We start from the raw sequence: 24,393 nt of genomic DNA on the forward strand, positions 1-24,393 counted from the left end.
ATGGCTGAGAGAAACTCAAGAAACTGCTCAATATCTCTAGCCATCAGGGAAATGCAAATCATAGCAAATCTGAGATACTATCTTACATCTGTCAGAATGGCTAAAATCAAAAGCACCAATGACAGCTTATGCTGGAGAGGATGTGGAGATTGGGGAGCACTCTTCCACTGCTGGTGGGAGTGCCAACTCGTACAGCCACTTTTAAAATCAATATTGAGATTCCTCAAGAAAATGGAAATCAGTCTACCACAAGATTCCTCTCTTAGGCATATACCCAAATGATGCACATTCATGCAACAAGGATTTCTGTTCCACTGTATTCATAACACTATTATTTGTAATAGCTAGAACCTGTGAGCAACCTATATGCCCCTTAAACTGAAGTGTGGATAGAGAAAATGTGGTACATTTACTCAATGGAGTACTATGCAGCCGACAAAAAACAACAGAATCTTGAAATTTGCAGGCAAATGGATGGCACTATGAGAAACCATCCTGAATGAGACAATCCAGTCACAAAAAGACAAGTATGGTATGTACTCACTCATATATGAATTTTATACTTGGATCAGGGAAGTGTGCCAGCCCACAATCCCACTCCCACATAGTCTGGGATACAGGTAGGACCCTAAGAGAGATATGCAGGGTACCTCAGAGAAGGGGAATGAGAGTGGGATCATGGGAAAAGAGAGGGGGCGAGGAGGAAGGGAGAGTATGATATGGGGGAACAGGAAGGTTGAGTTGGGGGAAGAATAGAGGATTGCAAGAAGAGAGATGCCATAATAGAGCCAGTCATTGTAGGTTTGAGGAGTGATCTGGCACTAGTGAGATTTTACGAGATCTACAAGGATGACCCCATTTGGCCAACTAAGCAATAGTGGAGAGACTACGTTAAATGCTTCTCCCTGATAATGATGTCAACCACTTCCATATATGCCATCTATCAATTAGCACCTTCTATCAATTAGCCGTTGGATGGAATAAGACAGAAACTGTAAAATAAACTAACTAGAAAAAGACTTTCATCAAATCCAAAATGCTTTCATCATGAAAAGTTATGTAGAACCTATGGATGAAATGATTAAAACTTAGCATAACGAAGGCTATTTGTGACAAGTTTATAGCCAACATAATACTAATTGGGTAAAAACTCAAAGCATTCCACCTGTGATTAAGGAAACTGGAATGTATTTACTCTCTTCAGTGTCATTCAGAACTGTGCTCGAATTGAAGCTAATAAGCTAAGGAAATAAAATAATAGAATGAAATAAAGAGAAGCAAAGGGAAAAATATCTAAGTATTTCTTTTTGTAGTTAAAATTATTGTGATTATAAGCTCAAGAGACCAAAAATACACCACTAAAATACTTAGTGATGATAATCTTACAGTGAAATATTTATAAAATTAACACACATATTAGCCATGCTATACACCAATGTTAGTGTGGTGTGATATATTAGATATAAGATGTAGAGATTTTGTATAGTTCTTTCTCTATTGACTTTTAAAACCATGTCTATATTTATATCTATTTATATATAGATAGGCATAGATAAAGAATATATAGATATAAATGTAGATAAAGAAAAAGTATATACATACAGAAAAATAAAACATATATATAATATACACATATATGCATATATTAATACATATTACTTAATGTGTCCCATGATTTTTCTGCCAGGCTATATAGCAAGACTAACTTGAATTACAGATTGTGATCATTATCAATGGTAGATTAGGAGCAGGTAGGGTGGGTCCTGCTTCAGGCAAAACCATCAAAGACCACACTAGTCAAAGCCAGGATTCAGCTGAAGAGTTTCAGAGAACAGGTGTGAGAAGACAGAGTAGTATCATTGGAGAACAGAGTCTGCAAAGAGTAAAGTCTGCAATCACAGGTGCTATGATAGTTCCAAAGAGTTTGCCATGGTTAGGAACCAAGAAACTTACAAGCAAGACATACTGCATAAAGTGAGTGCCTCCAGTTATGTGTAACTTTCACAAGTTTGCATAGTTTATCTTCATAGTGCCGCAATTGGGGGCATAATCTAAGACCATCAGTTTCTTTTTTAGAAAATATTTTATATTTGAGCCATGTAAATATAAAAAATTGGTTCTGTGGGTGTATGGTAGACATGATGGTGGAAGGAAAGTGAACATAAGAAAAATTTTTGAGCTGCAGAAGAAAGAGGAATGCAGTGTGTAGAGTGTAGTTTTTTCCTTGCCAGTCTCCTGGGCCCTGCTGTGCTGCCTGAACCCCCCAAATAACACACAGGGTGCTATATTAATTATAAGCTGTTGGTCATTTGCTTGTTTCTTACTGGCTAGTATTTAACCCATAATTGTTAATCTAAGTATTTCTCTTACTGGAGAAAGGGGTCCGGATCTCTTACTCCTCTGATGGCCTACATTGTGTCTCTCTCTTTCCCAGAATCCTCCTCAACTCCTAGTCCCACCTATCTTGCTTCCCTATTGGTCAACTTGCTTTATTCATACAAATCAGACATATTTTTACATAATGACATCTCCCAACAGGAGTGGAGATGATTTGTTTTAAAGTATCCTAAATAAAATGATAAGTGGTCTATAACTATTGATCAAGGCATGAGGGATTATATCCAATCTACATAAGACAAGGTACTCATGATAAAATGTATGTTCCAATTATAGGTAAGAATAGAAGGCCCACAGAGACAACCTGAGAGAGACACAGTCATCTCCTGTGACAGAAACGCAGGATTTATAAAAATAACAAAAAAGAACAAATGTGGAAACGCACAGAATTGACTCCTTTCCATTTTGACTTAAGGTCAGAGATTTTTTTGCGTGCCCTTGCTCTTCAAAGGTCAAACAACAAGGATCTCTGGCCTAAGATGTAAATTCAATAGGATACTAGGCCTCAGGTGTGGTCAATGCATGTCCTGCCTAAACAACAGAAAGCTTAACTGAGGATAAAATAACTTGTTGTTTTATGTATTCAGAAGATGATTATGCTTGCTTGTTGTATCTGGGAAAAGAAGTCATTTGTCTTCTCCTCTTTTGATAGGAGTATAAAAGACTATGAAAAATAAACATGGGCAATTCATTACGCACTGAATACTCTCCTGTCTATATCTCTTGTCCTTTCTTTAATTCATTTCCTCAACACACTCCTCCCTCGAAGCATAGACTAGAAACATTAGTTGGTGGCACCAGAGAGCAGCCCAATGAAATAGGGTTACTACAGATGCCCCTGCTACATGAGGCTACTATAGCGCCTGTTTTTAATTCCAGAAGTCAGGAAGCAGAGGCAAGCTAACCTCTGTGAGTTCAAGGCCAGACTGGTCTATAGAGCAATTTACACGCCAAGCTCCAAAGCTACACAGAAAAACCCTATCTCAAAAAGCCAAACAATTTACACCTTTAAGCGGCCTCCCATGCTGTCACACATGATGCTACCCATTGTTGCTTCACTAAGCAAACGCTGTTATTTAATTTAATTTTATAAACACATGAAATTTGGAGGGAATGGTGTAGTAGGATACAAAGGGACTTTGTAAGGATATAATGGTGGACTTAGCTGAAAGGCATTTGCATGTGTGAAATACTCAAAGAGACATTAAGTAGCAAATGTTCTTAATCTTTAAAATAGAACTACGTGGATATGTGCTGGAAGAAATCATAGCAGACTGTGTTCATTGATCAATAGATACTTTTGTAAAATTGGCATTAATCTGATCTCACAGTTTCTATCATCTTCCACAGGAGACCTAGTGCCAGCTTTGGAGAACATGAAAACTTAACATCTGTTCCAAACTCCCCATGTCACTGGAGATATTCATGAGAAACTCTTCAGTATCTTTTAATTAGCATTGGAAAACATTTCAAAGGTGATTTTCTCTCTCAAAGCTAGTGCTGTCACGGCCACTGCAGGTTATATGAAAATTGTCATTCTGGAGGGAGATGAGGTAACAGAGTCACAGACCTTTATCTCAGGCTTGACCTGTCTCCCTCTCCCACAGTGCTGCCTATTATGAAGTTGGAGCATGTACACACACAACATATCAGAGTCCACAACACTGTGGAGGCAAGAAGCCTGGTGAGTACTTTATATTTCAGAGTGCATTGCAGAGACCAAAAGAGCAGAGACCCATGTAAGTACTCATGTCTGGCAATGAGAATCTGGAGTAGAAGCAGATCCATGTGACAGACAGAGAAGGCACAATAATTATTACTTAGTTAAGAGGTGAGTGTTCCTAAACTCGATCCAGGCTCTTTTGGTTATCACTGTAATGTGTCAGCTGTTGAGGAAGACTGTGGGTAACAGAGGCTAATGCATCCTATCTGTGCAGGTGCTGAAAGATTGTGGTGAAAAGTGAACGTGATAATTCACCTTACCTTAAATGGTATGTAGAGTAACTTTGCAGGTATATTATGTGTGAACTTTTCTGGTTTCATGACACAATAAACATTACCACGCAAACATAAGAAGCACACATAGATAGGAAGGTGCAGGATGTGACTCTGATTCTGGAGTAAAATGTATTCTTATGTGAGGGTACATTCATGAGTTTTAGAGGCAGTAACTGTGACCATATTGAGTGACCTCCTAGGTGCAATGTTGCTTTGAATCTTCCCTTTTGTACTTAGTGAGGTAACACTGAAGGGAAGTTAAAGTAGGAATATCAGGCAATGAAAGTTAGGTTCCAGTGTATCTTGAATTAGTTCCCCTGGTTTAGTCATACTCTAATGTTAAGCATAATTTGATGCCGTGACTTCCATCATTGTTAACCATGCTTGCTAATGGAGCATAAGGCAGCCTTGTGCATGCCAGGTCAGGGCTCTAACACTCATCTCCTATTCTATTCTCACTTAGTTCTATATTTCAGTTTGGACAATGTTTATGTTTTCATGTTTTACAAGTTCCTTTTTATGCAACTGACATGAATACCCTCTCTCTGAGTGCATTCTGATTTTTATTTTAATAGCTTATTCAATATAATAAGTAATACATATCTACAGAATTTTACATAAATGGTTTTAGTGACTTGATTATTTTTTACATTACTTGTGTTGTGCTTTGTACAGAATAATGTTGCGCGTAACTCATCTGTAGTTACCACTCTAGCCTTTATTCCACAATGACAACAGTGAATATTTCTGGAGGAATCTTACACATCTTGTGCTTGTGAAGTGAAATAGGAGATCAGCAGTTTCTGTCATATCAGATTACACTTATTTTAGTAAGTAAGGGCATTTTAGTGAAATATTCAAATATGGAAAACCTTATTTGCCCTTGTCATTTTTGTATGAAGCAAGCCTTTAGGTCAAAATGAAAACTTAATTTTGCACATATTAATTTATTACTTATTTTGCTTTTATGCTCAAGAATTTTTCCTGCTTTCAAATATGTGTACTATGAGAATTCAGTGCATGTAGACAACAGAAAGGATTTGTGAATGCTTTGGACCTGGAGTTAATAGGCAGTTGTGAGTCACCCTGTTGGTGCTCAGAGACAAACCTAGGTCAAACCTGCAACACCAGCAAGTGTATTATATCACTAAGCCATATTTCTGTTCCCCTCAAATGAAAACTTCCTATAGCTAGAAGTAAGCAGTAAAATACCAATAATGTGAACAAAATGTCAAGAGAGTAACAGAAACTGCATATAAAAATTTTGTATGTTTCAAAGCATCTATCATGGCTTTGTGAGCACAGACTTATGCTATTTTGTTTGTGCTACACTAGACATGTTCAAGTCCTTCAGTATCTACTCTGACTTATACAGCTTTTAGTTTTAAAGTCATAAGTACATGTTGTGTTACTAATATCAGGCATTGACAGCAGAAATAAAGCTACTGTCCACATCAGACTGTTATATAATCAAGCTGTTGAACAGATAGGGTAGAGGTGATACATAAATTGTTACTGCTGTTGGCCATCCCTACACTTAGTAATAAATATTACAACTACAGTTTCTTAAAATGTTCAAAATGTAAGAGTAGAACATACAGGCAAATCAATAGAAGGTGATGATGAAGTCTGACCTGTAATTCACTGAAAGGGAACGATCTAAGATTAAGTATGGAGATGGAGTCTTTATCATTGCCCAGTACAAGGATACTGTGAAAATTAGGGAATAGTCTGCATCTGAACTGCCTACATGAGGGTATCTTCAGAACAAGTTAGGAAGTTGTCTCCCATAACATGACTCATGAGGTCACTAAATATGGGTCTGATGTGATCCTGGTGAGAACTTTAGAAGTAGAGAAATTGGGGAATGCAATCTCCCATCTCTTCTTAAGAGGAAACATGCACATATAAGTCAGTATAACATAAACAACTCCCCACTTGACTGGCTCTTGTGAATCACTAGGGACATGTTGTTTCTGGCAGATATTTCAATGACCATAGTAACTGAAATATCAAAGAAGATGGTAGATATGATTGACGGAACTGGACACATGAGAAGCAGCTTTTGTTGTCTGGTTAAAAGAGTGGCATGGGACTATGTTCACTGTGGAGCTGAGAAAGGAATCAAAGCAGTGGAACCTCAGGACTGGTATTGCTTTTATGTCTGTGTTCATCTACATGATAAACACATCCTGTATCTGTATTTCCAGATAGGGTAGGGTTACCTCACAGATCTGCACTCAGCAGCCATTTCACAATATGGTGGATGGTGGTTACTGTTTCTTTTAATTTACGTCAAGGCTTAACTCACCGCATTAAAAGCAGCTAGATACCCAAACACTTAGTTCTCAAGCATATGGTACATATACTTCTTAGTAATTTTCATTAAAGCATTTTCAGTGTCCACAGAGGTCGGATTGGTCCACTGACATAATCTTCTGGGGTATGTGCTTTGCCTCTCAGTCAGTACAACCCTAGCTGTGTAGAACTTTTAAAAAGCTTCCAGGGATGCCGTGTTTTTACTTGTCCCCTGAAGCATGCTTCATATCCTATATGTTTTGTCATATTTATTTGACATCTATCATCACGATGTGGAAAACTTTAAAAGTTTCCAAGAAGCCTGTTGTAGTGGTGTATGCCTTTAGTCCCAGAATTCAGAAGGGAGAGGAAGGAGGATCTCTGTGAGTTCAGTGTCAGCATAGTCTACATAGCAAATTCCAGAACTCTATTGAGGGACCACATCTTAAAGAAAAAGTCAAAACAAAACAGAAAATGATATTTTCAAGAACAATAGGTGTTCACCCATTCTCTCTTTGAAAGTTTATATCCTAAGTGGTGTCATATTTCCCATGTATATATTTATCAGAAGGAGCAACACAAAATATAAATAATGAGCATGCTTGTGATACTCTTTTGGCAGCCTTTCAGTGAACTCACACCTCACAATTACTAGACAGTGTTTGTTGGGATAATGGTCTCAAATTATAATTTCATGAGTTTCATTTAAACATCATCCCCTCCTTTCCTTAAGAAAAATTAACCCAAACTGTCTCTCCTCTCTCTGCCTTCCAATCTCTCTTCTCCTTCCTTCCTTTCTTCCTTTTTTCTTTTTATTTCTTCTTATTTGCTTAAGATATGTACTTTTTATAGTAATCAAACAGAAATGATAGCTGTACTTCTCTGAATTTTTATAGGTGAAGCACAACTTGGAACATAGTAGATATAGTAAACAAACTGTTCCTATGAACTCATTAAGCAAAACCAGACTTCTGTTGCATATTTTAAGGGAACAGACTTATGGATAACATTTGAGGGGTTAGATCAAATTTTCCTTGTGTGACTTTTATAAATGAAATCCCTCTCTAATAAGTAATTTATATTTTGAAGTTTTTTATTTATACATATTCATTTTGAAATGAATTCTTGTCTTCCTCCACTCTGATACATGGAATTTTCCTTTTCAAAATTATGTATATTTGGCACAGTTCAAAACCCAGGAAAGGTTTTTAGAAGGAAAACAATAAATGTGGAGTAGATTTTGTATCTTTCAGTCATATTTTCTAGAACAAGACCATTTTTCAAGGCAAAAGTTTAGAATCTCTACTTGTTATGGAATCTATTATGAAAGATCTGATTTCTAGATGTGACAAGTTGCATTATGCTGGTTTGAAAAGTGCCTGGGATCCAAACCCTTAATGTTCATTGCTGTAAATCGAGGTGTTTGAGTTGCCCTGCCAATCAAGAGATTGGGTTCTTTTTTTGTTTTTTCAAGACAGGGTTTCTCTGTGTTGCTTTGGAGGTTGTCCTGTAGATCAGGCTAGCCTCAAATTCACCAAGATCTGCCTGTCTCAGTCTCCTGAGTACTGGGATTAAGGGCATGTGCCACCAACACCCAACAAGATTTTTTTTAATTTCTGGACTAATTGAATTCAGCATGACACATTTCCTCATCACTGTGGGTCAATCCTGCTGGAGTAGAGACATCATCACTTCCTTCACCATATCTTTGCTTCTTTCATTGCTAGCTCCATTTCTCCATCTTCTCCAAAGTAACCAGGGCCAGAGAGATCTGGAATGTGCTTCTCCTTTTTGCTATTCTTGCAACAGCATCCCCAGTATTTATCTATTTATTAATTGAAAAGACCTACTAGATCTTCATTTGTCCACTCCTGAATGCCTCATCCTATGCTCAATTGCTTGCTTCTCCTGATATCCTGAGCAGATACTTAGTCTTTTAAAAAATAGATCTTTGTAGTGTTTCTGACATTGAGTTTGGAATTTTAGATCTTCCTCTTCTCACTGCTTAACCACCTGCAGATGATACTTATTCACATAGATATGCTGAATGCTTGGTGCAAAATGAATCTCAGTCTCTTCTTCCTGCAGGCTATGGGCCATGATGTTGTTTTCCAGCACAGAAAACTCCACATACTTCCTTCCCACTGTGGAATCATTAATGCTCACATTGGTCTTTATGGTGATATGGTCTCTTGTGCCGATGACCTTGGTGGACTATTATATTGCTCACCAGTAACAGTCACCCATTTACTCCATGGCTGAGATGACATGGAATCTCTCAAGGCTAGAATCGGTATGTAGAATTCTATTTTTTTCATTTTTTATTTAAATTAAAAACAAGCTTGCTTTACATGTCAATCCCAGCTCCCTCTTACTCCCCTCCTCCTACACCACCCAGGGTCCCCAACCCCCCACCAATCCCCACTCTGATCACCATGGAGGGTGATGCCCTTCATGAAGGATCTCCAGAGTCTGTCATGTAGAATTCTATTTTGTGTGTATGAGTTAATTGATGATGGACTGCCATTGGGCACATCTGAGTATTCTTCAGGTCAACGCTCCCTTGATTGTTACTGGCTGATGTAAAGAGTAAACTCATTTCTGTGGTTAGTCTTAAAAGTGGGATTACTGAGGTATAATGGGATTTTCTCCTTCCATGTTAGCATGTACATTGGCATGATTGTTCATCTTTTTATTGTCAGCCATATTAAGACTTCATGGCTGTAACTTCCCCAACATTTTTAGGCAATGCAGTCTTACAGCAGATACATATTCCTCTTGATCTACAATCTCTCAAACCTCCTCTACTATAATTTTCCCTGATCCTTGAGTACAGAAATTGCATTATGGTTGTACAACTGTGGTTTGGCAAAACACATTAAGTTGTTTATTGCCTTTCGATCAGGAATGACTTTTCTTTTTTACGCCTTTTGATTAGTCATATTTTTAATGGTCTTCTTCTTTTGCATTGAAAAGATTTTTCTTCAGGCATTAGAACTGCAAACAATGGCAGAATTGTGGCAAGTAGGAAAAAATAGTCCCAGTTGTTTACCAAATTGTTTGTGAAATGGTGCACACTATAATCAAGTATCTACAAGTAGCATTATACAGAGTGAACAAATGTTAAATATAAATACATAGAAGCTACAGATTTGAGAAGAAATGTTTGCATTGGTACTTGGAATTGATTTGGGGGAATAAAGACAGAGCAATGTACTTATAATTTTCTTTCAAAAGTTGAAGAGATAGAACTATAGATTATAAAAGTACCTTCTATAACACAAATTAAATTGTAATTAGACATTTTTTCTTTTTAGAATAGTTAAAGCTTGAGTAGAATTTTGGAAAATTAAAGAGTGTGATAATTTGTCTGTAGAGTTATGCTTTATCCACTTAAGCTATTGTGACTCTTTTAACAATTCACAGACACTTGCAGGGCATTTGATTCCTGGTTATTCTATAAGCATGATCAAGTTTCATATTTTCAACATTTTCTTCACTTTATACTGATTTTTCTTTTGTTTTACTTGTTTAGTATTCTTTTATATTTTATTAGCTTACAAAGTAACAGGAATCCTGAAGTCATTTGCATACTTACTGTTTTGTTTGGCACAACTCTTCCCTTCTCCCATATTTCTACCCTTGTGCAAGTTTATACTGTACCATGTACATTACTCATTCTTTAACTTTCAAAGCTCATGTATTGTTTTACCATCCCCACTCTACTCCGAGACATTCCTATGGGTCCCTTTCAAGTCTCCTGGTCTCTATCCTCACTTACCCCCACATAAATACAAGTTTCAAAAATTTAAAAGCTATGAAATCACACTTGAGACATTCTCTCTCTCTCATTCTCTCTCTCTCTCATTCTCTCTCTCTCTCTCTCTCTCTCTCTCTCTCCTTCTCTCTCTGTATTGTATCAATTAACAGTGTAGTTCCTATTTTCAGATGTGTGTTCTACAGTGCCAGCACATAGAAGAACATAGCTTGCATTTGGTAGTTCCTAAGGTCTCAGCTTATCTCCCTATGCTATTTAAATGATTTCAGATCTCAGGATTCACTGCCAATTCTGCCCCAGATCTTAACTGTCCAACGGACTGTCCCTACATGTTTAATGAATGTGAGGGACAACACAGACCTCCCTGGGGCTGCTGGGGCCAGAGGCAGTTTCGAAGCTGCTACTGGGTGCTTCCACAATGGATCTCACCGAATTTAAGAATGGTTTGCAGATACTTTCTCTTCCAAGAATAGAGTGTTGTGTCCAATGAGTTTCCTGCAACTCCATTACGTTGATGGGTTGTCTAATCCACTGACTTCTTTCCTATCTTTTCCACTTTAGACTTCTGACTGGTGCATGGTTATCTCACACACAATTTCAATAGATACAATGACCATTTTATAAGTAGGTATCATTTATAATATTTTGTCATTCTCCCTGTCACGTCTATGGTCATATTTTGCCTAATTCTATTTTATTGGGCATTCTGTGATATTTCATTACATCAGATGTTCCCTTCTCTCCAACAGTCCTGCCATGAATGTGCACACACACATGTATTTACATCTATTCATTGTGACATTGTGACAAGAGAGTTGGTCATTGTGACTTTTCAAAAGAGCCTGCTTATAACTTAACATGATTCAGGATATCACTTGAACCATCACTCTAATATAGTTTGTGATCTTAATAAATGTTTCTTATCTAAGAATGTTGTGGGATGAAGAACCAAAGATCACTGAGCTGAACTAAAATTCTTATTCAGAATCTATATTTAGAAGACTTGGTGTTTGCCTTCAGAGAAACACTTCTCACAGAGCAGTTTGGAATAAATTTTACATGGAGCTTATATAGGCAAAATTTCAGAAAATCAGCATCTCAGTTATCAACTCACAGGGGGAAGCAAAGCAAGCAAGCAATCTTACAGATAGAAAATTAATTGATATTATGAGGGGCACTTTAACCCATAATATAGTTAGATACTTTACCAGGAGAATTTCATTGAGTAGTTACAAGAGGGATAGTCGATTTCTGGTTAAATCAAAGATGGCTTCAGCTGAGAAAAGACACAGGAACCTTTACCTCATCAAAACACTATAGAAATATTATGAGTGGTATACATTTCTAATTTATGTCTCTTTATTGTACATGAAATACAAAGGTCATCTTTTCCAGCCTTAATACATGGGGACGTGTTTAGTTTTACTGCAACTAGATAGACCATGTTTTCTGACTATTAACGGGAGACCTGTCATTTCCTAAATAGAAATGAAGGAGGAGTGGATTGGGAGGTGGAACAGAGAGGCATTGGGAGTAGGGACTGTCAAGAGAGAAAGGGAAAACTGTAGTCTGGATACAAAATCAATCAGTCAATTTATTCCCTTGCCCTCCCTGGAGAGTGGAGGGGGGGATGGAGTGGGGTTGAGGGATTGGGTGGATTGGGGAATGGGGGAGGAGGGGAGGGAGAGGGAACTGAGACTGGCGTGTAAAAATTTAAATAAAAATATGAAAAAGAATTACTTTATATTAAAAAAAACCGACTGTGTTCCAATGAGTACATAGGCAACACAATTGGACTTTGTATTTTTTTCCTTTCTTTAGAGGAGGTCAAAGGAAATGGGGATGAACATGGGCAGACAAGGAAGTGAATGTGATCAGGGTGCATTATGTGAAACCTCTAAATAATCATTAACATATGATGTTGGAAAAATGAATTGCTTCATGTGAGTTTTGTGGTTGTTTTTTAAGTTGTTTTCTTTTACAATGTGACTAGAAAATATCAATATATTCTGAAAGTCTTACATTATGTTAGTTTATACTGCCTGCTACTCTTCCTTGTTTTCCACAGGTCAACAGCCTATCATCTGAGTGTTTCATTTGTAGGAAACTTTAGGATCCCAATTCCATCAGTGTGTGCATTCTGAGGTATTGAGAAATCACACAGTAACACACATGGAAAGAAGCTACTCTGTCAAAATTATTGGGATGTGGTCTTTTTATATGGTCAAGGCTGGTCTTGAAATTCTGCATATAACTAACCCTTTGTTTCAGCCTCTCTGTAGTTCCATGGATTAATGATATCTTCCTTCTTCCCAGGATATAATCATTTTCATTACCCTCTTGACCTGAGAGGTACCGTGGCTGAATTCTATAGGAAGTTGTGCTGAATCACAGAATGGACTTCTGGAATCTGGTGATCAGAATCATTTTCTTATCACAAATTACCACAGGAATTATGGGAAATTTCTCTGTAATTTTCTACTATCTAGTCCTTTACTACAGAGAAAGCACATTAAAACCTACAGATTTGATTCTTTTGAACCTAATGGCAGCCAATGCCTTGCTTATTCTCTCAGCAGGAGTGCCCCAAACAATGTCAGTATGGGGACTGAAGAAGTTCTTGAATGATTTCAGATGTAAGGTCCTACTGTACATTCAAGGGTTTAGTCGAAGTCTGTCCATTTTTACAACCTGCCTCTTGAGCGTCTTCCAGGTCATGACCATAAGTCCCAGGAAATACTGCTGCAAAGATCATAATGTCAAAACTGCAAAGTACATTGGGTGCTCTATTTCCCTGCTCTGGGTCTTGTATATGTTGATAAATTTCATTTTCTTTATGTACCCAGGTACCAAAATTAATAGCATAAATGCAACAAGAAAGCGAGACTTTGGATACTGTGTTATTGCAGGGCATGATGAAATCAGTGACTTGCTCTATGCAACATTGGCAATGTGCCCTGAATTCTTCTTTTCTCTGCTCATAGCCTGGTCCAGTGCCTCCATGATGACTATTCTGTACAAACACAAGCAGAGGGTTCAATACATCTTTAGTTCTCATAGTTCCAGTAGAAATTTCACTGAGTCCAGGGCCACTCAAAACATTCTTGCCCTGGTGTCTACTTTTCTGGCTTTTTATACGCTCTCTACCATCTTACGAAGCTGCATTGCTTTTTTGTATAACCACAATTTGTGGCTGGTGAACATCTCTCACTTCACTTCTCTGTGTTTTCCCTCTTTTGGACCGTTTGTTCTTAGGAATCATTACTCCATTGTGTACAGATTCAGTTTGGCCTGGATAAGAAAAAAAATATCTCCTCATTTTATTATAAGTATGTAAAATAGAATCATTTCACAATATCAAATTGTATACTCAATTAGCACCCTAAAAATCAATAAAGAAAGTGAGGGATTTAGTACCATGTCTCTCCGTGATTGACTTAAGTGAGTATGGGAGCTTAATCAGATGGTTGAATTAGTAGCCTGTATTAACTCCAACTGTCAGATAGTAGCATTTTTCCTTTGCCCAGATGATGTGGAAAGAAGCTAGTGACCTAGTTGCCTTTCTTGTGGCTATGCTCCTGTCAGGTAAACTTGGCTGCTGCTGCACATACATCTTATGGATACTGCACTCTAACTGTAAGGCAAACAGAAACCATAACTGGCCATAAACTTGTGCTTCAGATGGCCCTTGTCCCATGACAGGTGCTCTAGCCCAAAATTGGTTCAGAATTCATCTTCAGTGATAATGTCCCAGATAATTTTCTTGTTCCAGAAAAAAACAGTGTTTGGCTGTTCTTAACCTTGTAGCAACAGTCCTCAGCAACATCTGGGAAGATGGGGATCTTCCCTACTATGTTGGACTAAAATTGTGATTCAATCTTTCACCTTATACCAAAATCAATTAAAAATGAATGATGTTTTTGAGATGTTCTTGAATTTTGTTTGCTAGTATTTTTCCACACTTTATTAAACATAGATTTTTCTCACACCACAGGGTATCTACATTGTCTGAAAAGAGTTTCTTCTCCCTTTATCCTTCCAGGGCCTCCACACTTCCCCTTCCATCCAGATCCACTTCCTTTCTGTGTCTCATTGCAAACTAACTAGATTTATTTATTTATTTTTTACTTTAATTTTAAATAGCTTGTTTTACATGTCAATCCCAGTTCCCTCTCCCTCCCCTCCTCCCGCACTCCCCTTCCCCCCAGCCTCCCACCCTATTGCCAATTCCTTACACATAGGGGATATCTAGAGTCTGTCATTTCACTCAGGGCAGGGTCCAGGCACTCCCCTAAGAGTCCAGGCTGAGAGAGCATCCCTCTTTGTGTTATGGACACACGATGTCTGTTTGTATTCCAGGAATAAACACTGATCCACTGCTCAGGGCCCCATAGGTTGCCCAGGCCTCCTCACTGACACTCACCTTCAGGGGGTCTGGATCAGTCCCATGCTGGCCTCCCAGCTGTCGGTCTGGGGTCCAAGAGCTCTCCCCTGTTCAGATCAGCTGTCTCTGCTGGTTTTGCCAGCCCATTCTTTGCCAATTTGCTCATCGCTCCTCTCTGTCTGTCACAGGGTTCCTTGGGTTCAATTCAGTGTTTAACTGTGGGTGTTTGCCTCTGCTTCCTTCAGTCACTGGATGAAGGCTCGCGGATGGTTATAGACATCAAGTTCATTATCAGGAATGGGCATTCGAGGTGGTCTCTCCATTATTGCTTAGCTTGCCAATTGGTGTCATCCCTTTAGATCACTAGAGGTTACACTGGTAGATTTTGATATACAACTAGGAGACACACACCATGAAATATAATTGGATAAAGCAAAACCATCATACCAAAATTGGACAAAATTAGCCAGGAGAAATAAAGGGCCTCAATAGATGGCACAAGAAGCTAAATGGAAACAGTGATAAACTGGCTTCTAGGCTCTTATCTTTATGACCATTGATTACTATGTCCCACAACCCTCTTTAGAGAAATTCCTTTTGCAGTCTATGGGGATTAACACAGAGGCCTACATTATTCAAGGTAATGAGAATAAGATATGCTGGAACAACCCTGATAAAAATCAGACATTCATATAATACCTCTTCCTCCCAAGAATCACGGATCATCATAGAGGAAGAGGTAGAAAGTGTGTTAAAACCTATCTTTTTGGGGTTAGAGAGATGGCTCAGAGATTAACATATAAGTTTTAACACACTTTCTACCTCTTCCTCTATGATGATCCCTGATGTATTGAACTCAGGACCTCTGGAAAAGAAGCCAGTTCAATTCCTAGGAACCACAAACCAAAAGGTATCTCACAACTATACTTAATGAGATCTGGTGCTCTCTTCTGGCAAGTAGGCATAAGAACACTGCATACATAATAAATAAATCTTTAAAAATGTTTAAAAATAAAACCTTAAAAAGAAACCCTTTCTGACTACAGATGATTCCAAGAAAACTGGTTTTATCCAGACAGAAAAAGGTCCATGCACGGGTGAATTCACTTTTTGTAACAGTATGAACAACAACTGCACATATTCATGAAGAAAAATCTCACCAGTGTGGAGGTGGTCAGGAAATCCCACACTTACCTGAAGACCTAATGGCAACAACTGACTTCTGGGAGGGGATGTGTCTGATTTACCTTTTTTTTTTTTTTTTTTTTTTTTGGTTTTTCGAGACAGGGTTTCTCTGTATTGTTTTGGAGGCTGTCCTGGAATTCGCTTGGTAGACCAGGCTGGCCTCGAACTCACAGAGATCCGCCTGCCTCTGCCTCCCGAGTGCTGGGATTAAAGGCGTGCACCACCAACGCCCGGCTCTGATTTCTATATTTTAGAGACTGCTCATGATTCAATAATAAGTGCCACTCTACTATCAGATAATCAAAGTCACTAAGTACACTTGGTGATTTTTGTGTTTAGGTTTTGTTTGTTTGCTAGTATTAAGGGACTCATGATAAATAGAGTGGATGAATAAGAAAGGATTTGGAAGAAGATAATCATTTGTAGATCTGAGTAAAACACATGCATGTACAAAAGAGTCAAACATTTTAAGTAATGAAATGTTTAAAATATTGTGAAAATTGACTATGTTAGTCTGTATTGGAAGAAATCAGTGAAGTGTGGAATCCAAAGAGACACAGAGACATGTCTGACTTTCTCATGAATCTGGCTTCAAAATTTCTAACAACTTCCACAGGAGTTCCAGTCAACCTTCAGGGATCATGAAAACTAAATGCAGCTTCAAAACACCTATCCCTTCGGATACATTTACAAGGAACTCTAACATAACTAGAAGCATTTCATAAATTATCTAGTCTCCCAAAGCTAGCACTACACTTGTCACTGAAAGTGAAATGAATATTGAAGTTCTGGAGGGAGGGGAAAGGAGGTCACAGAGTCACAGACCTCTGCATTACCCTTGCCCTAACTCTCCCACATTGATGCTTATTAATGAGTCTGGATCTGCCCAATGAACCCACCAACCTAGAAGGACAGGAAGGTAGGTGAGTACTGTGTACTTCAGTCTGAGAGGTTGAGTTAGCAAAGAAGAAAGGCCTGAGTAAGTGCTCATGTTTGGTAATGGGACCTGGGGTAGAAACAAATCCATGGACAAGATAAAATGCACAAAAATTAATTGCTTAGGTAAGAGATGAGGAAGAATGTTTCAGGTTTTCCGAATATTATCCATTGTTGTTTCTTATTGCAATATATGTTCCCCCACTGATTGTGACTGCAGGTAAAAGCAATATAATTCCGCCCAAATCTGAATGTGGGGAAAGGTTGTGGTGATAAGCCAATGTGATAATCTACATCAGCATATATGATGAGTTATATCTTCAGCATTATTATTTGAGTTTATTTTAACATGGTTAAATTCTAAAGAGTAGAATGGGAATGTACAGAGCACACATCTCTAGTAAGTGCAAGATGTGACTATGATTGTGGAGTACAAAGTATTTATATGTGACACTACATTTATGATTTGGTTATAATGCAGTATCTGAATTGGTTGTGAATGGCAATGGTTTCAACGACTGTTGTGAAGCCTCTCCCTCTTGAACTTGGGAAGGGAAAATGGAAGGGAAGGAATAGTGTGATCATCAGGCAATGTCAGTCAATACCAAAGTTGTCATGAATTATTTTCCTGGCTTCACCATACTCTAATATGAAGCAGAACCTGGTGGCTCATGTGCACAATCTATTTATCCTTATTGATAGTGGAAGGCAGATCCTTGTGCATTGTATGCCATGGGTTCTAACCTTTAGCTAAATTTGTATTCATTCTTAGTATGGTGTATCTCACTTGACAGTATTTTAGGTTTCACATTCTTCAGAATGTACTTTATTGCCTCAGATGCCTCTCTTCCACTTCATAAATTTCATTACAATACACTCATCAATATCAGAATCAGCAAATTATCCAGGAAAATGGTAAAAACTATAATCAAAGCACATTGTAGTCAGGGGAAGGCAAATCTCTTGAATTTAGGCCAATCAGATCAACATAATGAGTTCTTATGCAGTCAGAGCATCAGTTCATGAAAAAAATTAAAATGGAGCAAATACATGCTAACTTTTAAAAGAAAAATTTCAGGACCTTAAAGTTTTTCTCATGCTATTATTTGTTAATCACACATTATTGTTTAATGTTGTGGTTTGCACAGATTAATAGTGTCAGTATTTCTGCCAAGTGGTGGTGACACATGCCTTTAATCCCAGCACTCGGGAGGCAGAGGCAGGTGGATCTCTGTGAGTTCGAGGCCGGGGTGGACCAACAGCCTCCAAAACAATACAGATAAACCTTGTCTCGTAAAAACAAAAAAAAATAATGTCAGTATTTCCTCTGTAGAAATTATTATAGCCTTTACCCTTGCAATGACAATAATTCATATTTCTGTTGGCATCAGAAAGTCAGGTCTGTCTTGTGCTTCTGATATGAAACAAGGAGTCAGGGCAGTTTTCTGTCAGGTCAGACTACCTTGAACACAGCGAACTTTACTAAAACTCAAAATACCGAAAATTGAGATTTGGCTATGGGATAAACTTTTATGTCTAAGTGAAAACCCTATTTTTACAAAAATTTATGTGTCTGTATTTGTATTTTGTGAATGTATGTTCTCCCTGAATGGAAATATGATCACTATGGGAATGCAGTGCCTGAAGAATACAGTAGATTGTGACCGAACTCCATGGAATTGGAGTTACAGGCATTTGTGAGACACCATGTGGGTTGTGAAAACACATCCCAGATATACTGCAGAAGCAGCAAACTTTGCTAACCACTGAGCAACTTTTCTAGTCCCTCACAATGGAATTATTTTACAGTAAGAAGCATACAATGGGATACAAACAAAGTGAAAAATAATCATGTGAGTTACACAAACTGCATAGAAGTTTGGAGTGTGTTTGAAAACATGTCTGGTGGCTTTGAACACAGACTGATGTGACTGTGTTTGAGCCTCATTATCCATGTACAAATCTTTCCAGTACTCACTGTCCCTCTAAGCTCTTTTTAGATTTAAAGAGTCCCATGCCCTAGTGATTCTTATTTCTGTTCTTCATAGTAAAATAATGCTACTGTGTAGGACAACCAGTTTAAAACATCAAAGAAGGTTGCAAACTGAGAGTATTGCAGTGAGTCATAAATTGTCACTAGTTTTCATGTATAAAATTATATCTAACTCACAAATTTATATTTTCCAATATACACTAAAAATGTTAAAAGTGAATAGTTACATGTTAGACTAGAGGATATCAATGGATGTGACTAGCATGACCATATTTTAGCTTTATGTGTGAAACCAATAGCTATGAAGAAAAATGACCATTAGGACATTGGGCTCAGTAACCTCATAGTTCTAAGCATAGGAGTATTCTCATAATGTAGTTGACTCTGGTCACTGTTTCTTTTCTTCAACATTGCTTCTTACTTCATTACAATGAATGCAGGTGGATACCCAAATATTTATTTTTCAGACAAGTGGAACAGATACTTCCTTGTGATTGTGTTCAAGGAATCTCAAAGGCCACAAGAGTTCTTGAAGCAAAGTACCTTGTCAATACTTGCCTCTCTTACCGAGGCTGTTTTTAATTAGTTTTATGTGCCCCACTTTTGATTTTTGTGCTTTAAACACACTAACTCCCACATAATCACACATTTACAAAATTGTAAGCTAAGAAACATCACTTATACACAATGTACACTATTGATATCTCTTGGCCGATATTACCTCACTTAATACAATACTTTCTATTTTCTGCTGTAGCCATTCTTTAAGGTGTGATCCAGTGCCACTGCATGGGTAAGGGGAAGCTGATACTATGTGGTAGTTCTAAGGTATCAACTCATTTACCCACTTTGTCTTAACTTCTTCAGATTTAAAGAAATTCTGGCAATTCTCCCCGAGTCCTTGATAGTTCACTTGATTGTCCCTGTATGGATGATTTTTGGGAGGAGCAATGGTTCCCTTCTTATTTACTTATCACTATTACTCTATTTTTTTTACTTTTACTGTTTCCTTTTTAACTTGCTACCCCTTTTCAATCCACCTTCCTAACCTGAGGGAGAGCTCACAGGATCTCCTTTCTTTCACGACATTGGTGTCGGGTGAAGGCCTGGAGATTTAATCAATCTGTTTTCAATTCTTTCTTTTCCATGTTTTGTCTCCTTCCTTCTTACTTTCCCAATCTTTCCAAATCTTGGTGGGACCTCCACATATGGTGTCTGTACCACAAAGAAGTACGAGATATTGAGAAATGAAAGAAGCTGTGTCCAACTGTTTGTGCTAAGAGAAGACGTCTGCTACATTTATTATCAGGATATTGTGTGTATGTCTTTATTGTAGGAGAAGTGTGTGTGTGTGTGTGTGTGTTTGCATGCTGAATGTCTGATTGTGTGTGTTATAAGGAGTGAGAAGCCTTATATACAGACTTACAGCACAATGGAGGAAGACAAGGTGTAAGAACTAGTATTTTACTCGTGCTAGATATTGATGTCAGGTGGGCAAGGCTGGGGCAGTAAGCCAGGACTAGAGAACAGGATGCACCTGTGGCTATCAGCTGACAAACAAGGTGCAGAAATCTGTGGGGGCTGGGAACCAGCAACCAGATTTTTAAACACTTATGAAAACTGAATATAATGCTGGCTATAGGAAAAATTGTGAGGTGTACACTTGAAGTGTTGGAGGGACTCAACAGAATGAAAGCAATGATATTATATTTAAATTTCAAAAATCAAAAGAAATGCAGTTAATAAGTTTGTTTCACCACAAGGTACAAAATTTTCATGTTTCCCAGAATATTTGTACATCAACATTATAAAATGAATTGTATTATATTATACTAAGTATTCTTATTATCTCCGTGCTAATTGTGATATCAGGTTTTCCTTTGACTCCATTCTCATTAGATAGTCTTCTCATATTTGACTGACTGTGTTGCTCTACTGAATAGTCTCAAATTGGCAGATTAGATATTTGAAAGTTAAGAGATACATGTAAGATTATCAAGGGAAGTGTCAAAATTCCAGAATCATTATGGAACTATTGTCCATATAAGGAAAGACTCTGCTTCTTAAATACCGTAAACTTGATTCATAGACATGTAGAAATACCTAGTTGCCAACTGGATGCCACATCTCTTCTATTTTTTCCTTTTTTATTATTTTAATTTTAAATAGCTTGTTTTACATGTCAATCCCAGTTCCCTCTCCCTTCTCTCCTCCAGCACTCCCTACCATCCCATCCCCCCAGCCTCCTACCCTATTAACAATTCCTTCCACATAGGCCATATCCAGAATCTGTCATTTCACTCAGGGTAGGGTCGACGTACTCTCCTAAGAGTCCAGGCTGAGAGAGTATCCCTCTTTGTGCTATGGGCACACGATGCCTGTTTGTATTCCAGGGATAGACACTGATCCACTGCTCAGGGCCCCATCGGTTGCCCAGGCCTTCTCATTGACACTCACATTCGGCGGTCCAGATCAGTCCCATGCTGTCCTCCCCGCTGCTGGTCTGGTGTCCAAGAGCTCTCCCCTGTGCAGTTCAGCTGTCTCTGCTGGTTTTGCCAGCCCATTCTTTGCCAATTTGCTCATCACTCCTCTCTCTCTGTCACTGGGTTTCTTGGGTTCAGTTTAGTGCTTAATTGTGCGTGTTTGTCTCCGCTTCCATCAGTCACGGGATGAAGGCTCCCAGAGTGTTATTGACATCAAGTTCATTATCAGGAATGGGCATTCGAGGTGGTCTCTCCACTATTGCTTAGCTTGCCAATTGGTGTTATCCCTTTAGATCACTAGAGGTCACTCTGGTGCCTGATCTGTCTTCTAACCTATGATTCCCTCTTCCCCCTATTCTACCCCTACCCAACTTTCCTGTTCCCCCATGACCTACTCTCTCTTCCTCTTCTCCCCCCTCTCTTCTTCCCAGCAACCACTCCCCCACATCCCTCGCTGTGTTCCCCAACTGTTCAGAGGATCTTGCCTCATTCCTCTTTTCTTGGGTACCATGCATATCTCTTAGGTTCTTTCCTGTTTCCCAGACTCTCTATCAGTGAAAGTGCAGACTGGCACTATCCTGATCCATGTCTAAAATCAATATATTAGTGAGTACATACCATGTTTGTCTTTTTGTGACTGGGTTACCTCACACAGGATGGTTTCTTCCAGTGCTATCCATTTACCTGCAAATTTCAAGATTCCATTGTTTTTTTCTGCTGATTAATACTCCATTGTGACAATGTACCACATTTTCTCTATCCACTCTTCAGTTGAGGGGCCTCTAGGTTGCTTCCAAGATTCTGGATATTGTAAAAAATACTGCTATAAACATAGTGGAGCAGATACCTTTGTTGTATGAATTTGCCTCATTTGGATATATGCCTAAGAGTGGAATTGCTGGGTCTTGTGGTAGATTGATTCCCATATTCCTGAGGAATCTCCAAACTGATTTCCAAAATGGCTGTACGAGTTGGCACTCCCACCAGCAGTGGAGGACTGTTCCCCTCTCTCCACATCCTCTCTAGCATAAATTGTCTTCAGTGTTTTTGATGTTAGCCATTCTGACAGGAGTAAGATGGTATCTCAGAGTTGTTTTGATTTGCATTTCCCTGATGGCTAAGGATGTTGAGCACTTTCTTAAGTGTCTCTTGGCCATTTTAGCCTCCTCTATTGAGAATTCTCTATTTAGTTCTGTACCCCACCTTTTAATTGGGTCCTTTGGTGTTTTGTAGTCTTGCTTCTTTTGTTTTTTGTAAATTTTGGAGATTAGCCCTCTGTCAGATGTGGGGTTAGTGAATATCTTTTCCCATTCTGTGGACTGCCTTTTTGTCTTGTTGATTGTGTCCTTTGCCTTACAGAAGCTTTTTAGTTTCAGGAGGTCCCATTTGTTAATTGTCGATCTCAGTTTTTGTGCCACTGGTGTTATGTTTAGGAAGTGGTCTCCTGTACCAACTCATGGAAGAGTATCTCCCAGTTTCTCTTCTAAAATTTTCAGTGTGGCTGGATTTATGTTGAGATCTTTGATCCATTTGGACTTAAGTTTTGTACAAGGCGATAAACATGGACCTATCTGAAGTCTTCTGCATACCAGTACCCAGTTATGCCAGCACCATTTGTTGAAGATGCTTTCTTTTTTTCATTGTATAGTTTTAGCTTCTTTGTCAAAAATCAAGTGTTCATAGGTGTGTGGGTTAAAATCACGGTTTTCAGTTCAATTCCATTGGTCTACCTGCCTATTTTTGTGCCAATATCAAGCTGTTTTCAGGACTATAGCTCTATAATAGAGCTTGAAGTCAGGTATGGTGATGCCTCCTGAAGTTCCTTTATTGTATAGGGTTGTTTTAGCTATCCTGGGGCTTTTGTTTTTCCATATAAAGTTGATTAATATTCTTTCCAAGTCCTTGAATAATTGTGATGGAATTTTGATAGGGATTGCATTGAATCTGTAGACTGCTTTTGCCAAGACTGCCACTTTTTATTATGTTGATCCTACCAATCCAAGAGCATGGGAGATCTTTCCATTTTCTGGTATCCTCCTTGATTTCTTTCCTTAAAGATTCAAAGTTCTTGATATACAAGTCTTTCACTTCCTTGGTTAACATATCTCCAGATATTTGATGCTGTTTATGGCTATTGTGAAGGGTGATGTTTCTCTGATTTCTTTCTCAGTCACTTCATCATCTGTATATAATAGCACCACTGATTTTTTGAGTTTACCTTGTATTCTGCCACATTGCTGAAGGTGTTTATCAGCTCTAGGAGTTCCCTTGTGGTGTTTTTCCCGTCACTTATGTAAAGTATCATATCATCTGCAAATAGTGAAAGTTTGACTTCTTGTTTTCCTATTTGTATCCCCTTTATCTCCTTTTGTTGTCTTATTGCTGTAGCTAGAACTTCAAGTACAATATTGAAGAGATATGGAGAGAGTGGACATCCTTATCTTGTTCCTGATTTTAGAGGAATTGCTTTGAGTTTCTCTCCATTTAATTTGATGTTAGCTGTTGGTTTACTGTATATGGCTTTTATTATATTCAGGTATGTTCCTGTTATCCCTGATCTCTCCCGGACCTTTATCATGAAGGGGTGCTGGATTTTGTCAAAGGGTTTTTCGGCATCTAGTGAGATGATCATGTGTTTTTTCTTTCGCAGTTTGTTTATATGGCGGATTACACTGATAGATTTTCTAATGTTGAACTGTCCCTGCATTCCTGGGATGAAGCCTACTTGATCATGGTGGATGATTTTTCTGATGTGTTCTTGAATCCGGTTTGCTATTATTTTATTATTTTTGCATCGATGTTCATGAGGGAAATTGGTCTATAGTTCTCTTTCTTAGTTGTGTCTTTGTGTGGCTTGGGTATCAAGGTAATTGTAGCCTCATAAAAAGAGTTTGGCAGTGAGCCTCCTGTTTCTATTGTGTGGAATACTTTGAGGAGTATT

General features: G+C 38.3%; 1 protein-coding gene across 1 annotated transcript; it reads left to right on the forward strand.

Annotated features, from left to right (window-relative positions):
- Positions 1–12,857: 12,857 nt before the first annotated feature.
- Positions 12,858–13,808, forward strand: LOC101828062 (vomeronasal type-1 receptor 4-like). The gene has a single exon (XM_005085643.3). It carries the CDS (start codon positions 12,867–12,869, stop codon positions 13,806–13,808), a length of 942 nt encoding a protein of 313 aa, XP_005085700.1. The 5' UTR covers positions 12,858–12,866.
- The last annotated feature ends 10,585 nt before the right edge of the window (positions 13,809–24,393 follow it).

This window comes from Mesocricetus auratus, unplaced genomic scaffold (genome assembly GCF_017639785.1).
Source record: "Mesocricetus auratus isolate SY011 unplaced genomic scaffold, BCM_Maur_2.0 Super-Scaffold_100037, whole genome shotgun sequence".
Lineage (NCBI taxonomy): Eukaryota > Metazoa > Chordata > Mammalia > Rodentia > Cricetidae > Mesocricetus > Mesocricetus auratus.

Coding starts and splice junctions, on each gene's coding strand:
- LOC101828062 (XM_005085643.3), top strand. CDS start 12,867: ATGGACTTCTGGAATCTGGTGATCAGAATCATTTTCTTATCACAAATT.